The sequence below is a fragment of the Danio rerio genome, chromosome 24, assembly GCF_052040795.2.
Source record: "Danio rerio strain M-AB ecotype USA chromosome 24, GRCz13ab, whole genome shotgun sequence".
NCBI lineage: Eukaryota > Metazoa > Chordata > Actinopteri > Cypriniformes > Danionidae > Danio > Danio rerio.
The window spans coordinates 6,872,248-6,895,000 of NC_141044.1; the positions used below are offsets into that span (position 1 = coordinate 6,872,248).

The 22,753-nt window shown below is 37.6% G+C and overlaps 1 protein-coding gene across 5 annotated transcripts in view; it reads right to left on the reverse strand.

Moving 5' to 3' along the window:
- The window catches only part of dpp6a (dipeptidyl-peptidase 6a), a 480,122-nt gene that overhangs the window by 91,676 nt on the left and 365,693 nt on the right, over positions 1–22,753 (reverse strand). For all 5 annotated transcript variants that reach the window (XM_087309078.1, XM_087309080.1, XM_087309079.1 and 2 more), the window contains 2 exons: positions 6,374–6,468; positions 2,488–2,562 (listed from right to left, as the gene is read on the reverse strand). In XM_087309078.1, coding sequence (XP_087165204.1) covers positions 2,488–2,562; positions 6,374–6,468 — 170 coding nt within the window. The remainder of the gene's footprint in view (positions 1–2,487; positions 2,563–6,373; positions 6,469–22,753) is intronic.

Sequence of the window (22,753 nt, forward strand, 5' to 3'; positions counted from 1 at the left end):
TTGAAACTTTTTAAACTCCTGAATCAGTATTGGAGATACTTTTGCACGCTGTAGGAATGACGACACCATCGCTGATGTATTTCTGTTAGAGAGGTAGTGTTTTGTTTTAAAACTATATTAGTCACACAGAGCTGATGTAGATTGTGTTGTGTTATGAATGGGTTCTATGCACAGACGTGTTGTTCAGCCACTGAAATCTCCTGGTGGAAGCTAGATGCGACTATTTTTAGTTTCATAAAGGAGCTTTTACAGCATCGATGATGTAGATTTGTATTCAGTTTAACAACAAAACATCAGTAAATAACGCTATTCCGCCTAGCCTACTTGCTGAGCTGGAGTTGCTTTTATATTAACATTGGGTCATTTCTGAACAATGACAGCCTGTGAGGCTCCTGATATTGTTTATGTCTACTCTGAATATTTAGTCTGAAATAGCATGTAAGTGTGGCTTAGTAACAAGTGAAATTCCTGCACGCCGGTTGGAGAAATTCCAAATTGAACCAAAACAATTACAATTGGCTTAAGATTGGCAAGGACATATCAGGAAATGCATCAACCAGCAGAATCTGAGAATTAAAAAAAATAAGTGCAAATTTTCCTTTCGACAATGACTGATTTGTTAAAAATTTCTTTGCTTTACTTTTTTAAAAATTGTTATCTGATGAAATACTATATAGTTTAACCACTTAAACTCTGCTGCTATTTGGGGATTTCCGCCTGGATTTTGCCTACCCAAATTTAAAAGCTTCCCAAATCCACATGCAGAGGTGTAAATGCAAAAATTTGGAATCATTTTAAAGAAAACCGTTTGAATTTTCATAAAACACTATTGAAAGTGTTTAAAATAACTGTATATGTTGCCGGTGTTATAATAAACACCTAAAAAAAGAGGCGCTTTATATGAACTCAAATTTGAAAGTGTACCTTTTAGGTTCTGTGTGGTCTAGGTTGCTGTAATTAACTTTGGTGGTTCCTGTACATGTCTGTAATCATAGGAAAAAGAAAAATATCTCTACCATAATCTATGCAAAAGTTATAGTATTCCACCTGATGAAAGGTGCTATACAAGCAACAGGGAGCGATCATTGCTTTCATATTTCACTATTCTTTTGTTTGATCAAACAAAATTCACTGTGTTTGGACCACGTCAGACATATAAAAGGATTACTTATGCACATCACCTCAAAAACAGAGGAGAATGGCCCTGAAGCACACAGCATAAGGTAAGAGATGACAGCTGTCTGTGCTATCTGGGGCTGCTTATTGATCATTAATGTATTGTTTACATTTCTGCGCCATGGAAACACCACAATTCATTCAAAAACTGTTTGGCATATGAATATAATTCAGTAAAAAGAATGCTAGAACTGTATGAGCACCGGCAAGAGATTTCATTTGAGCTATAACTTGTACATGTGTCATATAAAAAAATATGAAAATGAACCAATGTAAAATACCCAGCTCGGGTATCTATAATACTGTGTTTTTAAGTGTAAATAACATTTATACAGTAGAATAACAACCAAAGTGATGCATATGTGCATAAAATATAGATTCTACACTTTCAAACGACACCACTTATGGGGGTCTGGTGCAACGCTAGCCCTTTAAATCTGAAAGGGAAAGTCGATGACGTCACAGACCCGATACCGGGTCCGCGGAGTTTAGTATGTCCCTTATATTTTAGCTTATTTATGAAATTAATCTATAAAGGCTCGTACACACCGGGCCGCTTTTGCGTTGCATTTATCGCCAGCATTTTTCGAGACTTTTTCCACATTCAAAACCAAGCGATTTTCACTAGCGTCCAGCAAAAGGGTATGAAAAATCACTTCTTGATGTTAGATGACGCTACACAAGCTTAAGCTTCTGACACCCGCTTGTAACACAGACGCGGCACGTCGAAACAAAAAAACGAAGAGCATAAGGCATTTCTTTAAAAGTGACGTTTTTTTACGCCTGGCATTTTGCGCGTTGTTGTGCAAACATTGGCGCCCTTTATTTAGTCTATGCGTTAAATGTCGACCTAAAATGCGAGCAAAAAGTATCCCGGTGTGCATGTGCCTTAACCCTGCAAATTACAACTTAAAACCACCTCATATTTTCTGTTTTTCTTTAAACATTTTCAGAGCCATCTGCTTTTGAATTGTTACCTAGCAAGGAACATCTGTAGCTAATTCCCCCAATAATGCTGACGCCCTGCAGTTCAGAACCATCCAGTATAATACAGTCTGAATAGGTGAGAGTGTGGAACAGAAGTTGAGTTTGGACCAACCAATCAAACCAAGTGTGAAAACAGCTTCTCTCCTTCTCCATCTCATGCTGTCACTAGCCGCGAGTGTGTGTGTGTGTGCTTTTCTGTCACTTCAGCGGGGTGTATTTGCTTCTGGAGAGGCAGTGAAGTGTGACCAGCCCTTTCACATCATCCCATGATTACTTTCGTCTCAGCACACACATATACAACATCCAAATAAACACAGGCCTCACCAGCTGCACGTTGTAGGCCAGCAGAACGAGTTTCATATCTGGGGAAACTTCATATTTGCTGGCTTTGTACATTTCCTGTGAAAAGAACAGAGAGAAAAAAAAAGGTACATGAGGTACATTTCTGCGAGCGTAGTTTCATTACCATATTTCTTAAATGACTGTGACAGATTGCAGCGTGCAGACAGGAGTAGAGCGTGGCATTAATCAGAGCTGCCACTCTTTGATTCTCAACAAACATCATGTTCGGTGTCCTCTCCCTCCACTGTTTTTCATCCCGCCAGGCCCACTTTTAACGATCTGAGGCTGTTAACGAGCTACACAGAACATTGCTCTAATGATGGACGTTTTCAGCGCTATTAATAACAATAGAACTGTCGGTCCGGTGAGTGCTGTGTGAGGCGGTGGAGTCATTTATACTGCAGAGCAATGTAACGTCTCTCAGCATGGATGCAACGAGACAGTTATAACACATTTATCTTTACTAATGTGACACATTTGTGAAAAAATTGTTCAGATGCAAACAACTGAAATGTTCTACTAAAATAAGTATTTTTTCCCCCTCAGCTTTCTATGTTTACATTCAGTCATTTCATGTTAAAGGTCAATGAAAAGAGCATATTCGGTCACACTTTATTTGGATGGTGCATCTACAAGTCTGCCACTCCAGTCCTGTTAATTTTTGTTTTGGTGGCAGAGTCCAGACACTAGTCATGTCATGTTTTATATGTTGTGCTCGGGTTTTCTCATTATTGACTACGTTTACATGAACATCAGTAATCAAATTATTTGCCTTAAACTAATTAAGAAAAAATGAAGATCAAGGTGTTTACATGAGTTTTGAATGTTTCTTTCATGATCCCGTTTTACATGTTATAGCAAATAATTAGATTAACGTCATTGCTTCACCACACTATCTGCATTTCCTCCAGAGTTTTATGCAATTTCGGGTGTTTCATTATTAATTTATTGAGTTAACCAGTAAAACTCTGCTGCTATTTTGGGAATTCCACCTGAATTTTACCTACCCTAATTTAAAAGCTATGTAAAAGAGGTGTAAATGCAAAAATTTGGTATTACTTTAAAAAAAAACCTTTGAATTTTCATAAAACAATATTGAAAGTGTTAAAAAAAAATCTGTATATGTCGTCTGTGTTTAAATAAACACCTAAAAAAGAGGCGCTTTTTGTATTTTTTTTTATTTACTCAAATTTGAAAGTGTACCTTTTAGGTTCTGTGTGGTCTAGGGTGCTGTAATTAACGTTGGTGGTTCCTGCACATGTCTGTAATCAGTCTGTAATTTCTCTACCATAATCTAAGCAAAAGTTATTGTATTCCACCTGATGAGAGGTGCTATACAAGCCACAGTGATCAATCATTGTTTTTATATTTCACTATTCTTTTGTTTGATAAAACATAATTTACTGTGTTTGGACCACATCAGACATATAAAAGGATTACTTATGCACATCACCTCAAAAACAGAGGAGAAATGGCCCTGAAGCACACAGCATAAAGTAAGAGATGACAGCTGTTTGTGCTATCTGGGGCTGCTTATTGGTCATAAATGTATTGTTTTCACTTCTGCGCCATGGAAATATTGCGATTCATTTGACAACTATTTGATATGTGAATATAATTCAGTAAAAAGAATTCTAGAACCGTATGAGCACCGGCAAAAGCTTTAATTTGAGCTATAACTCGTACATATATGAACCATATAAAAAATATGAAAATGAACCAATGTTCAATATCCAGCTTGGGTATCCAAAATACTGTATATTTAAGTGTAAATAACTTTTGTACAGTAGAATAAAAACCAAAGTGATGCATATGTGCATAAAATATAGATTCTACACTTTCAAAAGAAACCACTTACGGGGGTCTGGTGCAACGCTAGCCCTTTAAATCTTAAAGTGACAGTCCATGACATCACGGACCCGGTAACGGGTCCGCAAAGTTTAACCGGTTAACTGCAGTTTTTCACTTTCACTTTAAATCAGGCATGCTCCCCCATGACAAACGAAATATTGGATGCAACTATGAACTGCTGGAGGACTGTTATTTTAATGGAAGTTCATACCACATGTTGAATGGAAGAAAAAAAACCCTTCGCATTTCACGATGCAGGTGTCTGTGGTCTGCACTGACTTGGTAGGTGCAGAGAGTGTCAAACTGCCGTGTGTGTGACTATCCTGTCGCAAAACACAGAAAAAAGCCCTACATGATGGTAATAGTTCGATTAAGGTGTTTACATGTCTGTACTGCACTTCAATAATGCGACTAAAATCTAAATAATAGATTTCACTTCAATAATGCGACTAAAAGGCATACTCCACACGTCTTAATTCGATTTTTCTTTAGTAAGATTGTGACCTCAATCTGAATAAATTAATCAAAAATCTCTGTTTACATGGTAGACTCTTAATCAGAGTATTGTCTTAATCGCATTAAAATCAAATTATTGGTGTCCATGTAACATAGTCAATGTCAGTCCGTGTCATTGTGTCAGCGCCGTCCTGGTTACACTCGGACCATTCGCGCTCCCGCTTGAAGTGGACATGCGAGGTCCGGACGTGGGATGGATGTGTTTGTTTTGTCTGCGGCATTATGTTCATTTATTACCACAAGCTTTAGTGCCTTTGTTTGGTATGAACACACGGTCAATGAGCATTGAGTTGCAAAGTTCAAGCTTGGTATGGAATTTAATCTTTACTTGCTACGTGATTAGATTTTGCACTTACTTCGGTTAATGGACAACGTTGATTCTACATGCTGAGTTGGGCCAGATTGATTTGGCGTTAACCCAACAAGGGGTAACATGTGGAACAAACCAAACTGATAAGCTGGACAGATGTTGACCAACGTCCCAATGAAGCCCAGCTGTCTGCTTGGTTTGTCCCAGCCCTAAAGCATGTGACGCTTAAGATGTAGTAGTTCAGAACGCAACAATGCACAGTTTAGCTCCAACCACCCTTAACTCACAGCTGATTAATAGTCTTTATTAGTCTTGACCACCTTGATTAGTTGAATCAGCTGTGTTTAATTAAGGTTGGAGCAAAACTGTGCAGAGCTCTGCCATCCAGGAATTGAGTTTGAGACTTATTAGGTAGATGTTCCCAGGGGTAACTTAAGTACAGTTAAGCTACATTTAAAGCAGAGTAACTCATACTGTTGCTTAGCTTTCTACCCCTGCTGAAAAATCCAGCTTAAACCAGCCTAGGCTGGTTGGCTGGTTTTAACTGGTTGACCAGCCTGGTTTTAGAGGGGTTTTGGCCATGTCCAGGCTGGTTTACAGCCATTTCCAGCCTGGTCTTAGCTGGTCAAGCTGGAAAATGATCAGCTAAATCCAGCTATAACCAGCTTCACCAGCCTGGTTTAAGCTGGACATAGCTGGTTTTGGGTGGACTACCAGCCTAGGCTGGTTTAAGCTGGATTTTTCTGTAAGGACACTTTCCAAATACAGCAGCTTGCTTAACACAAGCAAATCAGCCACTGATATAAAATAGTTATGAACTGCTGTTAGACTTAACTAAACTAGGCCTTGCCCGTGTGGGCATAATTTGGGAATATGGGTTGGGAATGTTTGAAATTTGGGATACTGTGACTTTTACTCTCCCGAAAGAAAACTTCAATCAAGGTGTTTGAGGGGGGTTATAAACAGTGCTTACTTATGTGGGGAAAAATTCCCTTTGGAGTGACTTTGTGCCTTGTAACTTCTTCTTTTTCATGTTTAAACAGCAACATCGCACACTAAATAAGTTGAAAGAGTAAATAGCATAACCAAACCCCTTTTAAAAGCAGAAAAAGTTTACTAAGCCATTGATTTATTTATACACCTTTAGAGTTTTAAAGTGGAGTAAGATTGGGGGTAAAGGAAGACACTTACAAACTTTCTGTTTGTCACCAAGATCGTGCTCTCGTTTGTCTCCATGTTGAAGCGAACCACGTCACCTTCACGGGTACGATAGAGGAGCTCATTATCTAAAGGGAGAGGATAAAAGGATAAGTGTTAGCGCTATAGAACGTCAAGGAGAAAGGAGTTAGTAGTGAAACCACGTGCGCCATAAAAGTTCTAATCAGGCTGCTTTATACTGTCAATAATCTAGTCATGAATGTGCCCCCAATGCTCTCTTGCTGTACCAGGGGGGCTGACAGTTGAAAAGGAATGATAAAACTTTTCATTTTGGGTTTTCCACATGTGACGGTGACTTTGGCAAGGACATCAGCAAAAAAAGCTCTTTGAGAGGTCTGGAATGTAGCACACAGCCCTTGGTGAGAAGAACGCAAAATGAGCAAACAGCCTCATCGGCAGGTTTAATTGCGGATTATGGGAATAGTACGCAAAGGCTTTTTTATCGTGCTTGCATGACTAATCGGTGATAAGAGGTGACACAATTACCATCGCAAAAGTGGAAGACGCTTGCTGTTCTAAATGGACAGATTACTGCAGTCACATGGAATGCAATTAATAGTTTCTGTTTTATGCCTTAGATCAAAATAGAATGAATTAAAACAAATTCTGAGATGGACATAAAATATCAAATGTTTAATGTGCAGCGTGATGAATTATAAAACAGTGAGGCATTACCCCCAACCCCCTACTCCTATAATGGTTGTTGTAGTCCTCTGAATGTTAAATTTGCTAATTTTATGCTGATTGTTGGAAGAAAGGTGCCCTTCGTGCTGGCGTTTCCATGCCTGGAATTGACTGGCATGCTGATAAGATGCCAGAACAATCATTTGTCGACTTGACAAATTCCCTCTTTTCTCACTTTTCCTTTGACCTGATGTTGGGCCGTGCGCTTCAGATCAGAACCTCATTAAGCGTCCTCTTCCCCTCTGCTCTCATTCATCTCTCACACTCTATCCATCACACATTCAGACAAGTGAGCTCTAAACACACTTCTCTGCACATCACTCATTTTCCAGGTCTCCTCTAAGCCCATCCCGGACTTTTAACTGTGCTCATTTTGAACCACGTCTTGCTGTCTGTCAACATTTTTTTATACATAAATCTGCTTGTTGAGAACTTACTTCTACAATTCAATTTCTACCAGATGGTCATGGTAATAAAACCAAGTTGACTGAAAGATTTAATCCCTCCAACATGTCCTGGGTCATCTCCCATTGGGACAAATAAAACGTTTCTCCAGGTAGAAGTCCTGGAGGCATCTAAAGCAGATGCCCGAGCCACTTCAACTAGCTTCTCTTGATATGAAGGGGAAGTGGCTCAATTCTGAGCTCCTCACCTTATCTCTAAAGGCTGAAATGTACTTCTGCATTGAAGGATCTTTCTAATTTAATGGCACATGCCTTGCACATACATAGTCGTGCATTTATTCTTCTGTGTTCTGTTTGTGTTGCTCTGACAAAAACACTTCCAACTAACTGGAAGTGGGGTTTCTATGTGCTGAATTTGTTTGCAGGTAAAAATCACTCCTCTGACCTCTAAAGGTGCTTTAGACGCTAGAGGTCATGGCCTTTAGACTTCTTGTTAGAACAACCGACTCCTATACAAAGAATTGCCAGTTCGATCCCAGCTCAGACCAGGTTGGTAATACCTGCAGGTTACGCACATTCACCAAGCGCAGCAAAGGGTCACTGTAATGTTGTAGCACAGAAAGATAAAATGCCATCCAAACGCTGCTATTTCCACACAGCTTCTTCTGTTTCTGTATTTGGGCTTCCAAAGGACACAACACAAAGAGAGAAGTGCTTACAATTTAATTGTATTAATGTTCCAGAGAATTATAAAACGTATATAGTTAGCATTTGACAAAGGACAGCTTTCAGAATCTCTCTCAGTTCAGAGCTGGATTCAGCAAAACAATCCTTAAAGAAGAAGCAGCTCCAAACATAATAGACAAGTCATAACTTGTGAGTATTTTTATTGGTTCCAATTTGTCTATTACATGCACAGTTTCTAGCGCTAACAAGGATGTAAACAACACGAAATGTTGTTTGGCACCGTTAACAATTTAGCTCCAAATTCCTATTTATTAAACACCCACAATATCCAGCAGCGATGCAATGTCTCTCTATGCAGCCACTTTCCCTGCGTTCTACATCTCAAACAATGAACTAGCAAAAGATATGTGAACGTTTCATATTACACATGCTTATTACCCGAATATATATGAAAGACACATGTCAGATTTAATTTTAGAGAGCAGGCGTAAGCTTCAGCTGTGTCCTCTTCATTTTAGGTCTGATTCAGGCCCACACTGATATGGCTAACAGCTACTCTGACTGATGGTATTTGACAGTACATGGATATTTCAGTCAGATGACATATGTTTTCATGTTAGCTGAGTAGCTGTATATAATCAAAGTAAGATATATGGAAAAAAATAATGTGATTTGTTTTACAAATGAAGCAAGAGCACACATTGCTTTGCATCTTATAAACACAACTATGACTTAAAAATACACTCTGGACCACCCCTTAAAAGAAATGATTACTGAAAGATTATTTGGGAGAACACTTCTGGAGTCTTTATTCTAAGTTTATTCCATACATAGCCTATATTAGAGCAATTGAATTGGACAGAACAGTGAATTGTCACAGGTCAAACAGTCATAATCTTTTACATTGAGGAAAGACTAAATCCAAAACTCAACTAAAACCTTCAACGATATTATTTCGGTGCAGCTGATATTTCTTTTGGGAAATGCAAATCTAGTTCCAAATGATATTTCCCTTGACTCCATCTGTCATCTTAGATGAAGGTTTTCACTGATCTTTTTTTTCTGATTTTGCCTTATAAATAAAAAAGGATAAAGGAAGCGCTGCCCTAAATTTTGAGTAAAAAAAAACAACATTATTTTGGTTGCCTGGTGTTTGGAACCGCCGTCATGAGCACATAAACACGCTGCATATGTGGGCGGTTTGGAATTTCATGTCATTTCATATGCTGTCTGTATCTTCAGGTTTGTTTTGCTACGAGGAACTTTCTCTCCAAGTCTTTTCCTGTCAGTAAGAATCGTGATCTCGGAGTTCTCCTGGCCTCTGCTGTGCTCTGGCTGTTTTCTGATGGAGGCGAGCAGCAGGAACTTGCTCACAGCACTTCCTGCAGTGGAGCCCCGGGTCACTCATTCAAACACAGCGTTCACCTTCTCTCTACTACTTTGTTCTTTAGGGCAAAACTCACTCACCTTGACTTTCTTTCTTGCTTTCTTTTCCCCTCTTGTCCTCTGCTACACACCCCCAAGCACGACTCCTTTCATCCCTCTTTACCTCGCGCTTTCTTTATCGGTCCTTTCTGTCTCAATTTGTTCGAGGACAAGGCTCTGTCTCTGATCTCGCTCCCGCCGCATATCTTCACCTGACAGCAGGTCTTTGTTTCTGTCTCTCTACCTGATACATGCTACATCCACATGCTATAAAGTTGAAGACGTGACAAACGCATTTATTTGTGGACGCGAATCCAGAAGTTGTTACTCTGTAAGTCCAAAATAAAGAAGTCAGTCCTATTGCTTCAAACTAGTAATGTTTGAGATGATAGCCCCTTTCACACATACAGACCTTTATGGAAAATCACCGGCAATTTTCTGGAAAGGTCTGTATGTGTGAACAGGCCCTTTTTGAAAGTATAGTAAATTCGTTCTGGCAATTTTCAGGAAAGAGAAGTTGTAAGATTACCGGTAATTTGCCGGAATGCTGCTCTGTGTGAACGCAGAAGGAAAATTGCCGGAAAGAGTGCGTTCAAGATTACGTGACACGTCTAATCCAGCCAATCAGAACATTCAGACGCATCTACACCCGCACTGTTTATGAAAATAAAAGCCTTTGAATACTTTTCCTGACAAATTTAGCTGTTAGATTTCAGTCAGATCACGTTTCTATGTTCCTTCTTAATGCCAACTGTGTAAAAAATGATCAATAAAACACTTATGATAAACCGCTGCTTGTTTACCTTCAAGCCCTGCTTCAGTTGCTGTTGACGCATGTGCACATGAAGGTGTGCTCCGATGAGCGCCAGCACACACACATAGCATGTACATTGCGACATGTGAAAGTGTTCCTCCATATGTTTTCATTGAAGTTGATCACAATAACAGAATTTGTAATGTAGTCAAATGTGTAAACATTTCGCTAAGGCTCGCGCTTCTGCCTTTAGATGTCTATGGTACAAAGCAGCTGCATGAATACTAAATCTATAAATAAAAGTAAAACCATCAACAAAAGTCCGCCTAACCCATTCTATGCATATATATTCAAGCTCAGCTGTTTAGAGGTCATCATTTTGGTAACAGTGTTAAAATTTACTGGTATTTTGGAATGAATGTGTGAATAATCTTTTTCGGGAAATTTCCAGAACATCCTTGCCTGTGTGAACAGCGCTTTTTTGAATTTACCGGTAAAGTCGTTCTGGAAATTTTCCGGATATTTACTGGTATTACTTTGTGAAAAAGGCTAATGAGCTCCGGTCGACCATGGCTTGTTATTATATGTATATATTATTACAATGTATGGCTCGGCTGTGTATTTAAAAATGGAGCTTTCTTTGTTTTTATTCTCCTGGCTTGTACACACACTAGTGACGTTTCTCTTTAAACCAATAGCATTCAGCTGCACATCAAGTCTTTTGGAACCCTTTTGTTGTGCTGGGTACCTTTTGGAAAGAGTATCCAAAAAGTGGTATGGTACGGTTCACTTTTTGGTACTGTTTGACAGTGGAAATGGATATGAAAGCATACCAAACCATAACATATCATACCGTACCAATCAGTGGAAACAGGTTCTAGCTTATTCCAATGAGCTGTGCTATCTGCAAAATCTAAAATCGGCATTTTAAACAGTTAAACTATATAGTATGAGATAACACACACAGCTGCCTAAAGAACTCCAATTTCACACGGTTTAAAGGTAGCTCACGTGCTCAGTATACTGTATCAGTTCAGTATGCTCACCATGTTACATAACTGGCCCCTGCTGGCCATGTATTTCTTGTGTTAGACCATGTTGTGTTTTCACGCACTTTACTGTGGAAATGTGCGATTTTTCTTTAAAACACCCGAGCGTTCTCAGTAGCCATATCTGTATATGGTTGAAGTCAGAATGGGGGAGAAGTTTAGGGTTAATTAAATGCAATTATCCATAATATCAAAATCAAAATACATATAAATAATTGTAATTACGCTGAGAAGCCTCTTTACAGTAACTTACCTATAGTTTTACAGTAGCAGAGCCATATTCTTTTTTAAGGTAAAATACCCTTTTCCGCATTTTATTTTACAGTAAAACAATTTACAAAACAGAATACAGTACTTTTACTGTAATTTATTTACATTCCACACTAGAAATACAAAACCTTCATTTTTTTTTTTACAATTGAATTCAATAAATTCCAAACAAGTGACTCATTTTTTATTTCATCAACGATCTCATTTTTGTCTTCAACTACAGTAATGGTACTTGATTAATTTGATTACAGTATAATACTGCAAATTACTAATGTGCAGTAAGTTACTGTAAAAGTTTCAAAATGACCCACATATTACAGTAGTGAACTGTAAAGAATGTATGTGATATTTTGCTGGGCGTTTTTCCAGTAAATAACTGTAAAACTGAGTAAAGTCTAACAGTGTACTATAGTAAGTGTATGGAATATGCGTAGCTGCTTCCCCTTACATTAAAGTGCTACCAATTATTAAATGTCTGCTGCTGTGATGTTGGTTGGTTGGTTGGTTGGATAGATGGATGGCTGGATGGATAGATGGATGAATGGATGGATGGATGGATGGATGGATGGGTGGATGGATAGATGAAAATCAGGTAGGCAAGTCAAATGAACCAGCATATTCCAAATATTGCTGAAGCACATGTCATTTGGTGCCTGACTTCATACATTTTGGCATACAATAGTAAATATATTTTAGTTCATATTTTAATTTGACATTGATCCAATCAACTGTTCAATAATGCAAATTTTAAGCTGCTGCAACCTCCTAATAGATCAACTTCCAACCTACATTGAAACAGCCATACAAATATGTTGCACTAGAACAGAAATATTAAAAATTAGTTTGTTAAAAAAGTAAACCAGATTGTCCATCAGGTCTGGTAAATAACTGATGTGTTTGCAAAGCTCAGAAGAGAGCTGTATTTAGAAACAGTGTATAAGGCCATTCAGTTTCCATGTTCAGAGACTCTAAAGTGAGATTCTACAGATGTGGTGAATCATGTTTTCCTTTCATCATGTGATTGTAGATCTCTTTTTCCGCCTCCATTCGAGCTCGTCACAACACACAGAGTTCTTGGAATCACAGTTAATTGTTTTGCTTTCACCGCTCTTTTTCTTTCTCTGTAATTTCAGCTGAACATGTTTTACCTTCAGAGGCCAGGAGAGCAGATGTGTTATTGAAGAGCTTACTGTTATTGAAGATCTCATTTATGGTGTTGTGTGAAGAATTATAACTTTTAAGAACGTGTGTATTCTTCTAAAACAGGACTATATACTGCACAGAAATGTTAACAGAGATGAATTAGAATTAGAGAGTAACAGTAATTAAATTAAAAATAAACATTAAATAAGTGTTTTAATGAATCAGTTAGGAATACTAATTATTATTAGCATTCAATAATATTGTAATTTAATCAAAGACAATACTACTACTACTACTACTACTAGTAGTAGTAGTAGTAGTAGTAGTAATAATAGCATTATTATTACTATAATAATAATAATAAATATTATTATTATTAAATTGTTTAATTGGTTTGTTTTTTGTTAATGTTTTACTACTACTACTACTACTACTACACTCCAGTACAACAAATATTTTGAAAATAGCATCAATGTGATGATGAGGAAAATGAATTTTGCAGACACAAAAGTAAAAATTTTTTGTTTGATAAATGCTATTTTACTACAGGACAATAACAACAATGGCAACTACTACGATGATGTTAAGAACGACTACTACTACTACTACTAATAATAATAATAAAATGTATTACGCAATAAATAATTGAGTAAATAAATAAAGACAATACATTATTATGTTATTAGTATAATTTTTTGTTTGGTAAGGGCTATTTTACTACACGATGGCAACGAGCGATGATGACGATGACTAATAATAATAATAATAATAATAATAATAATAATAATAATAATAATAATAATTATAAATGTATTGCACGAGCACATAAATGATTAAATAAATAAAGACAATATATTGTTTTTTATTGTTATTATAATTTTTTGTTTGATTTTTTTTGTATTTTACACCACAACGATTACTACCACTACTAATAAATGTATTACACAAGTAAAATAAATGAATAAATGAATAAATAAATAAATAAATAAATAAGATAATATATTATTTTTGTTTCTATTAACATTGTTTTGTTCAATGCTATTTTACTACATGACAACACTGACTATTACTATTACTACTACTACTAACATTAATAAAATGTATTACGCAAGTCAATACATGAATACATAAATACATACAATATATTATTATTAATATTATTATTATAATTATTATTTTATTATTATATTTATTATTATATTTATTATTATTATTATTATTATTATTATTATCATAATTTTTTGTTTGATAAATGCTGTTTTACTATACGATGACAATAAAAAAAAATAAAGACAATATTTTATTGTTTAGTATACTTTTTGTTTAATTAATGCTATTTTACTACACTACAACGAGAACGAGGACGACTACAACTACAACTACTACTTTAATAATAATAATAATATTAATACTAATAATAATGTAATTAAAAAGCAAATAAGTGAATAAATAAAGACTAAATATTATTTATTATTTACTCAAGCAACACTCCAAAACATCTGCAAACCTTTTTCAGACCCTTGAAGCAAAAAAGCCATGTTCAACATTCAGTTGTGAAAAAAAAAAAAGACTGTTTGCCAGAGGCTGAGCTGAATTTGCAGAGCCAATACTGAAGCAAATACAGAAAAAAATAAAAATCTCAGTATGCAACTTTCTAACACAAATACAGGCTGACTTATAGAAGGCATCTGAGCAGTGCTCTCCCAGACTGTGCTGTGATAAAGCGACGCTTCACACCAAGCAGTAAAATCCTGGCGATTACGTAACAAGTGCAGCTTTTTCTTTCAGCTTCAGCTCCTGCTTAATCGCTCCTGATTAGATTGATTTCTTCTTCTTGTACAGGTAATTTGCAGCAAGCGGAGGCAGAGGCAGAGGTGTCTGCTAGAGCTGGAGAAACAGAGAGAGTCGCAGAAGACAGACAATTTGTTGTGCTGTAAATCCACCTAAAACCTCAGCTGCCCTCTGGCTCAGGACAGCTATAAAAAGAAATGCAATTGTAAATTATTCAAAACGCTTCCAATTTAAAGGTGATCCATCAATCACGCTGAACTTGGATTTATGGCCGTGCATGGCTTTTTGGACATACAGTAGCACATACAATGGTAAGTCTATAGTTCTATTCAATTTCACTGTCTTCGCATGTTATCATTTGATTGAATAGGTGTTATCAGTGGTTATCAGCTGATAAATATCGGCCAGTAGGGGCCTTCTGTGCCTAATAGTAGGCTCAGAATGCTTTTATCATCCATACACATGGTTAATTAGCTATACTAATAGAGAAGACTCCAGATCCAGATCTGTTTTACACTACTGTGATGGTTGGGTTTATGGTTAGGGTAGGGGTAGACGTTAATTAAATACAATTATTGGTCAATTTAATAAACAATATAAATAGTTCTCATAGTTAATCAGCTATAATAATAGAGAAGACTCCAGATCCAGATCTGTTTTTACATTACGTGAAGGCTGGGTTTAGAGTTGGGGTAACGTTAATAAAACATGATTAATGGGAAATTTAATACATATTATAAATAATTCTCGTTAACTTTCAGCAGCAGTCATATGCGATCTATAGCTGATTAGCCATGTGAATGGATGATAACAGCCTTCTGGGCCTACTAGTAGGTGCAGAAGGCCCCTTATGACTAATATCTATCAGCTAATAACCACTGAACAATCAATCGAGTAATAACATTCAAATTGAGTAGTTTGAAAAACAGTATGCAAAAACTGAAAACAGTATGCGAGAAGTTCTCGGATGACCTACTACTTCCAGCGAGATTCTGTGGTACAATGGATGCTACGCTATCCCAATGAGAGAATTTATGAATATGATTCACCTATAGCGTATGTGTTTGGACTATGGGGGAAACTGGAGCACCTGGAGGAAACTCACGCCAACACGGGGAGAACATGCAAACTCCACACAGTAATGCCAACTGGCCCAGCTGGGACTGTGAGATGACAGTGCTTACCACTGAGCCACCATGCCGCCCCTCTATTTCTGCATTTTATCAGTACATATAATAACAACATCTAAGATACGACGCTCTTTTTGACATTTACTTTAACCCTACTTTTAAAATACCTGTTAAATTTTAATAGAGCAATGAGCAATCCTCATTGGAAAACAAGCTTTAGATATATTATTTGGAGTGCCATCCAAAAGTTGCGCTTCACTGGTTCAGTTCCTCATTATGAAAGCATCAAGCACTGTTTGCATAGCTAAACTGATGGACAGTGGGTTTCCAATTATGCCAGTTGGAAGCAGGTCGTTACAAACACTGCTGTTACATTTCATTTAGGATTTTATTGTTTGGGCTTTAAAAATATTATGTATTGCCAAATTCCTTTCTTCCTTCATTTTCCTTTGTTTTTTCCTTACTTTTTTTATTACCTTCCTTCCTTCCTTTGGTAATTACTTACTAACTTTTGCTTCCAAATTCCTTTCTTCCTTCCCTTTTCCTTCTTTTTTCCCTTACATTTTACTTACAATGACTTAGCCAAAAAGAAAATTAATACATTTTCTTCCCTCCTTCTTTTTTACTACTTCCTTCCTTTTTTACTTGCTTACTTTTCCTTCCTTTTTCTTTTTTTCATTGCTTCCTTCTTTCCTTCCTTCCCTCCTTCCCTTTTGTTTCCTATTTCCATTCCTTTTTCTATTTCCTTTCTTTTGTCCTGTTTCCTTACTTTCTTTTTTCCATGTCCTTCCTATTTTCTTCATTCTTTTCTTTTTTTCCTATTTATTTCCCTTTTCCTTCCTTCCTTTTTCCTATTTCACTCCTTTTTATTTCCTTCCCTTTTTCTTCCTTTATACCTTCCTTCCTTTTTACTATTACCTACCCTTTCCCCTTTCCTTCCTTCCATCCTTACTTGCTTACTTCCTTTTTCCTTCTTTCCTTACTTCCTTTCTTACTTCCTTTTCCTTTTTCCTTCCTTTTCCTTCCATCCTTACTTGTTTAATTAATTTTCTTCCTTTCATCCTACCTGCTTTCCTTCCTTACTTGCATACTTTTTTCCTTCCTTTCTTCATTCCTTCCTACCTCTCCCATTTTCTTCCTCCCTTTCCTCCTGACTTGCTTACTCTTTCTTTCTTTCTTTCTTTCTTTCTTTCTTTCTTTCTTTCTTTCTTTCTTTCTTTCTTTCTTTCTTTCTTTCTTTCTTTCTTTCCTGCATGCACTAATAACATATCAATACTATTGCAATATTTATTTTTTATGTTGATGTTTTGTTCAACATCTGGCTGTGAAAGTCACAAGTGAAGTGAAAATGACTCTAACATCTGACCTCAGGAAGGCATTACCCCATGCATAACCGCATCAGTGTAAATCCCATCCTCAGCCTCTCGAATTGTACCAATGTCACTTCACATATTGTGATCTAAGCCACATATCCTTAGGGAAGACCTGTCCCGTTCCTTTCCTTCTCTAAAGCAGACAGGCTGTAATATAACAGAACCAATGCCTCCCGCCTGCCTTGAACGGCTGTTTTCTGTGTGATTTATAGTTATCAGCAATGCTGATCAAGGTCGACCGTGCTGCTCATTTTTCACCACCTGCTGTCGTAACCCAGAACGCGAGCCGGCAAGCCACAGGAAAGTCTGCCCCAAGCAGCCACATTAAAGAACATGATGCTTTATTATACAGCCAAGGCTGTCCATCATAAAGCTGAAAACCCACATACTGTACACACACTGGTCAGATGTACAAGATTATTCGAATAGACACTTGCAAAGCCTACAGAAAGTGTTAGAACTTTAAAGTATTACTTAGAATACACACTAAGCTATTACACACATTAAAATTACACACTATTACAGACATTAAAAATACTGCTAACTTTTTACAGAACTCTCATTTTGCATGCTATCTCAAATCAAACTTGAAATATAAACTCATATTTTTTCTGGGACATTACATTAATGTTTTCCTGTGTTTGTATATGGAAAAACAAATATTGAACACATTACAATTTTTTTTTTCATGACTTCATAATGTATAGCTTGTTATATGTTTGAGCATGCAACTTCCCTTTTCACCTCAGTAAAGCTCAAAGTGTCTTCTTTCCAATGATACCCAATGTGTGTTTGTAGCTTACTGGAGTCAAGAACTGTTACTATTTAAAGTTAGGTAGGTGTAAATCCCCAAAAGTGAGTGCTGGCTAACAGTAAGCTACAATCACAAATTGGGTATTATTGTGATCATCCATGTCATCTAAGTATCAGCTCTCCTTTAGAAATATTCTCATCTTCGCTTCTAACAATCTATCAAAACTTTCTTCAGCAGATTAAAACTTCACGATCCATTTCCTTTGTTCCCTTATTGCAAACCAGCAGCTCTGCCGTTAGCTTGAACTGTGAGCAGCAGGGAGCAGGTGTGTTGTGTGATGATTGACAGGTTACTGAGCCAGTGGCAGCAATACGAGAGCAATAACACGACTGCCAATCATTAGGGAAAAAAAAAATCATCCAGCCATTGGCTAAATTCTTCTTCAGACAAACTACCGGAAGTAGGAAGCGTGACTGACTGATCGATAGCAATGATTGAGAGACAGCATATGCCAAACGTCTAAACTAGGGGTCACCAATCTCGATCCAGGAGGGCCAGTGTCCCTGCAGGGATTAGCTCCAACTTGCTTCAACACACCTCCCTGGGTGTTTCAAGTATACCTAGTAAGAGCTTGATTAGCTTGTTCAGGTGTGTTTGATTAGGGTTAGAGCTAAACTCTTAGGACACCGGCCCTACAGGAACAAATTTGGTGACCACTGGTCTAAACACTTGACTGCTTTGTTTGGATTTAGTAATACCGTTGACTTTTTATTCAGTTCGTGGTCTCATTTTATCTGTAACACTGTAAGCTATGACATCGCCTTGCTTTTTACTACAAAGATGCCATTTTCGGGTGTAAGTGCATGGTAAACTAACCGGTCTCCAGTAGAAACAGTGACGTCAACAAACGAATAACCATCCAAAATTCACACTATTGTGTCAGTGGATTAAATATGTTCAATGGGATGTTTTTCTGTGGAAAACTGGGCACAAGACATTATAAAGTTGAAGGGGGTATGTGATTTGAATGAACTAATGTTCAGTTATCATAACTCAATTATCTGACAATCTGTATCAAGTCAAATCCCCCCACACAAACACATACACACACAAACATTGGGTTTCTTGAAGACTTGAGGCATAATTATTTTACACCGTACAGATATACTGTCCTCCCACCTCTTAACACAACCCTCACTGAAAACATTCACCGTTTCCAAAATACTGAATTCTAGATGATTTATAGAATCCCTCATGAGGACCAAAACATGTCATAAATTACCAGCATTGATATACTTTGAGGACATTTGGTCCCCACATTGTTGTAAACAGCACACGCGTACACTCACGCACACCCACATTTTTGTCTTCAAGGCACTCGCCTAGATTCACAGAATACATAAACCTCATGGATATTTGATCAGGGCTTCTTTCTCAACCTCTGTGTACCGAATCAATTAACCGGCCCCATAATTCTCATGCAGCCTATACACTGTGAAACTTCATGTTTTACGAGTCAATCACTCTGTGCAGTATCGTAAGGCAGTACAAATATTAAGCCGTTTCCTTCTGAATGGATTTTTCATCGCAGTCTAGCTCATACTTTGTAGTAGAGCAATTGGTGCGTGGAATCATACCATAAAAAACACACATTTTTGATGATGTGTATGCATCGACTGCATGCAATGTGGCTGAAACAGAAGGTGTGAGCACTAATCTAATTAAGTGCTGATTGAGAGCAGAGGTCACCTCCCACACACACCACACAAAAGGAACAAGAGAGATTTATTATGAAAACACATGCTGACAGCCGCTTCACACAGTACATGCGAGTGTAACCCTGCTCGCCACATTATCTCTCTGTTTTTCTTGAACCCTGTCTACATGGAGCACATCCACCAGCGTGACGCTAGCTCATTTTAGCATGCTTTTGTTTGAGTTCAATGCGGTGCATTTCTGTCGTGAACACTCTCGGGATTCAGTATGATAATGATTATGTACACTCACCGGCCACTTTATTAGGTACACCTGTCCAACTGCTTGTTAACCCAGATTTCTAATCAGCCAATCACATGGCAGCAACTCAAAGCATTTAGGCATGTAGACATGGTCAAGACGATCTGCTGCATTTCAAACCGAGCATCAGAATGGGGAAGAAAGGGGATTTAAGTGACTCTGAATGTGGCTTGATCTGAGTATTTCAGAAACTGCTGATCTACTGTGATTTTCACGCACAACCATCTCTAGGGTTTACAGAGAATGATCCGAAAAAGAGAAATTATCCAATGAGTGGCAGTTCTGTGGACGCAAATGTTGACGCCAGACGAGAATGGCCAAATGTCAGACGATGATCAGACTGGTTCGAGCTGAAAGAAAGGCAACTCAAATAACCACTTAAATAACGCATGATACGTCCAACCTTGAGGCAGATGGGCTACAGCAGCAGAGGACCACACCGGGTGCTACTCCTTTCAGCTAAGAGGAAACTGAGGCTACAATTCACGCAGGCTCACAAAATTTAGACAATAGAAGATTGGAAAAACGTTGCCTTGTCTGATGTATCTCGATTTCTGCTGCGACATTTGAATGGTAGGGTCAGAATTTTAGCGTCAACAACATGAAAACATGGATCCATCCTGCCTTGTATTGATGGTACAGGCTGGTGGTGATGGTGTAATGGTGTGAGGGATATTTTCTTTGCACACTTTGGGGCCATTAGTACCAATAGTACCAATGAAGTCAGAATTCGCAAACGCTGCCACTGATTCTAATTCTGTGTTCACACCAGACACGTCTTGCATGAATAAATTACGCTATTCGCATGTAAATAGACATGTGAACGTTTTGAGTTTACTCGCTTCTTTGAAGTGTCAAATTCTCTTCATAATGCGGATTCACATCATAGGCAGGGTAAACGTGGAAAATCCTCAATTCGCACCTCTTCATTTGCACCATTCACATCGCAGGATGTCTATTCACATCTTTGCATTGACTTAACAAGTTAATCACTCACGCTTGACGCTTCATAACACCACCAGCACCATAAGGCTATTGCTGCTGAGGTTATGTTTACACAACACTATTTTCTTCTAAAAATGAAAACATTGTATCTGTTTTGATCCAAAATTGTCATAACGATCTATCTCAGAAAACAAACTTTCGAAGGTTGTACAGCGTAAATGAAAAAATGGTCCCACTTTATATTAAGTGTCCTTAACTGCTATGTACTTGCATCAAAAAATAAATACAGTGTACTTACTGTGTTTATAATGTATTTGAGAACACTTGGGGTGCTTTTGAGTTGGAATAGAGGTTGGGTTATGGATAGGTTTGATGGCATGGGTAGGTTGAAGGGGGGTTGAGGTGTAAGGGATGGTCAACAGTGTATTTACAAATGTAATTACAAAAGTTAATTACAGATGTAATTGCATTTAATCAAGCATATGTATACAGTAAATACATGTATTTACACAATAAGTACATTGTAACAAACTATTAATTTTTGTGTAAGTACATATTAGTTAAGGTCACTTAATATAATGTGGGACCGAAAAATATATATATATATATATATTATTTGATACCTGACTGAATGTTAAACACCTAAAAATGAAGAAAAGTAACTGAATACAGATAATCTAATATATAAATCCAATATCAAACCATATGCCTGTGCCACACGTTTGTTATGTAATATCATTATGCCACTATTCATTCATTCATTCCTTCATTCATTCATTCATTCATTCATTCATTTTCTGTCAGCTTAGTCCCTAAACAATCCGGGGTCGCCACAGCGGAATGAACCACCAACTTATCCAGCACGTTTTTACACAGCGGATGCCCTTCCAGCCACAACCCATCTCTGGGAAACATCCACACACACATACACACAGACACTCATACACTATGGACAATTTAGCCTACCCAATTCACCTGTACCGCATGTTTTTGGACTGTGGGGGAAACCAGAGCACTCGGAGGAAACCCATGCGAACGCAGGGAAAACATGCAAACTCCACACAGAAACGCCAACTGAGCCGAGGTTCGAACCAGCGACCTTCTTATTGTGAGGCGACAGCACTGCCTACTGCACCACTGCTTCGCCCTATGCCACAAATATACTATTATATATTATAAGCAAGTACTTAACAAAGACAACAATAACAAACTGTAGGGCTGTGTTTGCATATTTGTGCAGGTGCATAGTTGGCATGATCTGGCACGCATACTACAACATTGCTAAAACACACTTCATTATAAAACACTGGCATCTGTACAGAAAACATTTTCAAAAACTCAAAATAGAAATTTACATTTTAGTAAACTTGCTGTGTGAAAGTACCCTAAATAGAACCTTGAGTTAAACACATCAGCATCCATATCCCTAATATTTCAAGATTGGACTGAATTATGGGATCAAATTCTACAGTATGGACTTAGCATAACATGTGTGTTTGATGTCTTCAAATACGGCTAAAGTAGGCATCTCACTTGGTTTTATAATTCCTTATTTACCTCAAAATTAAATATTGTCCATCTCTGAGGAGGCTTTTGGTAGATTTAGTCATGTCGTTAAACATGCAGAAAGTCTCAGGGTTAAAAAAAAAAATAACTAACTCAAATGCAAATGACTCAACCTACAGCTTCATTTGAATTCTGCACAAATCCCTCAGCAAAGGCCAGCAGCTTTTGTTCTGACGGTTGTGAGTATTTAGACACCAGGGGGCGCTGGACTGCTTGAGGTTACTCCGAACTTACCACGCGAGGCAACCTCATGACTCCCATCAAGGTTAAAAGACATTTACTCCACAAATCACACTCTTGTTTGCTCAACAGCATTTAGCGAATCTCTGTGTACACGCTCGGTGTTCGTCAGGCTCTTAGAG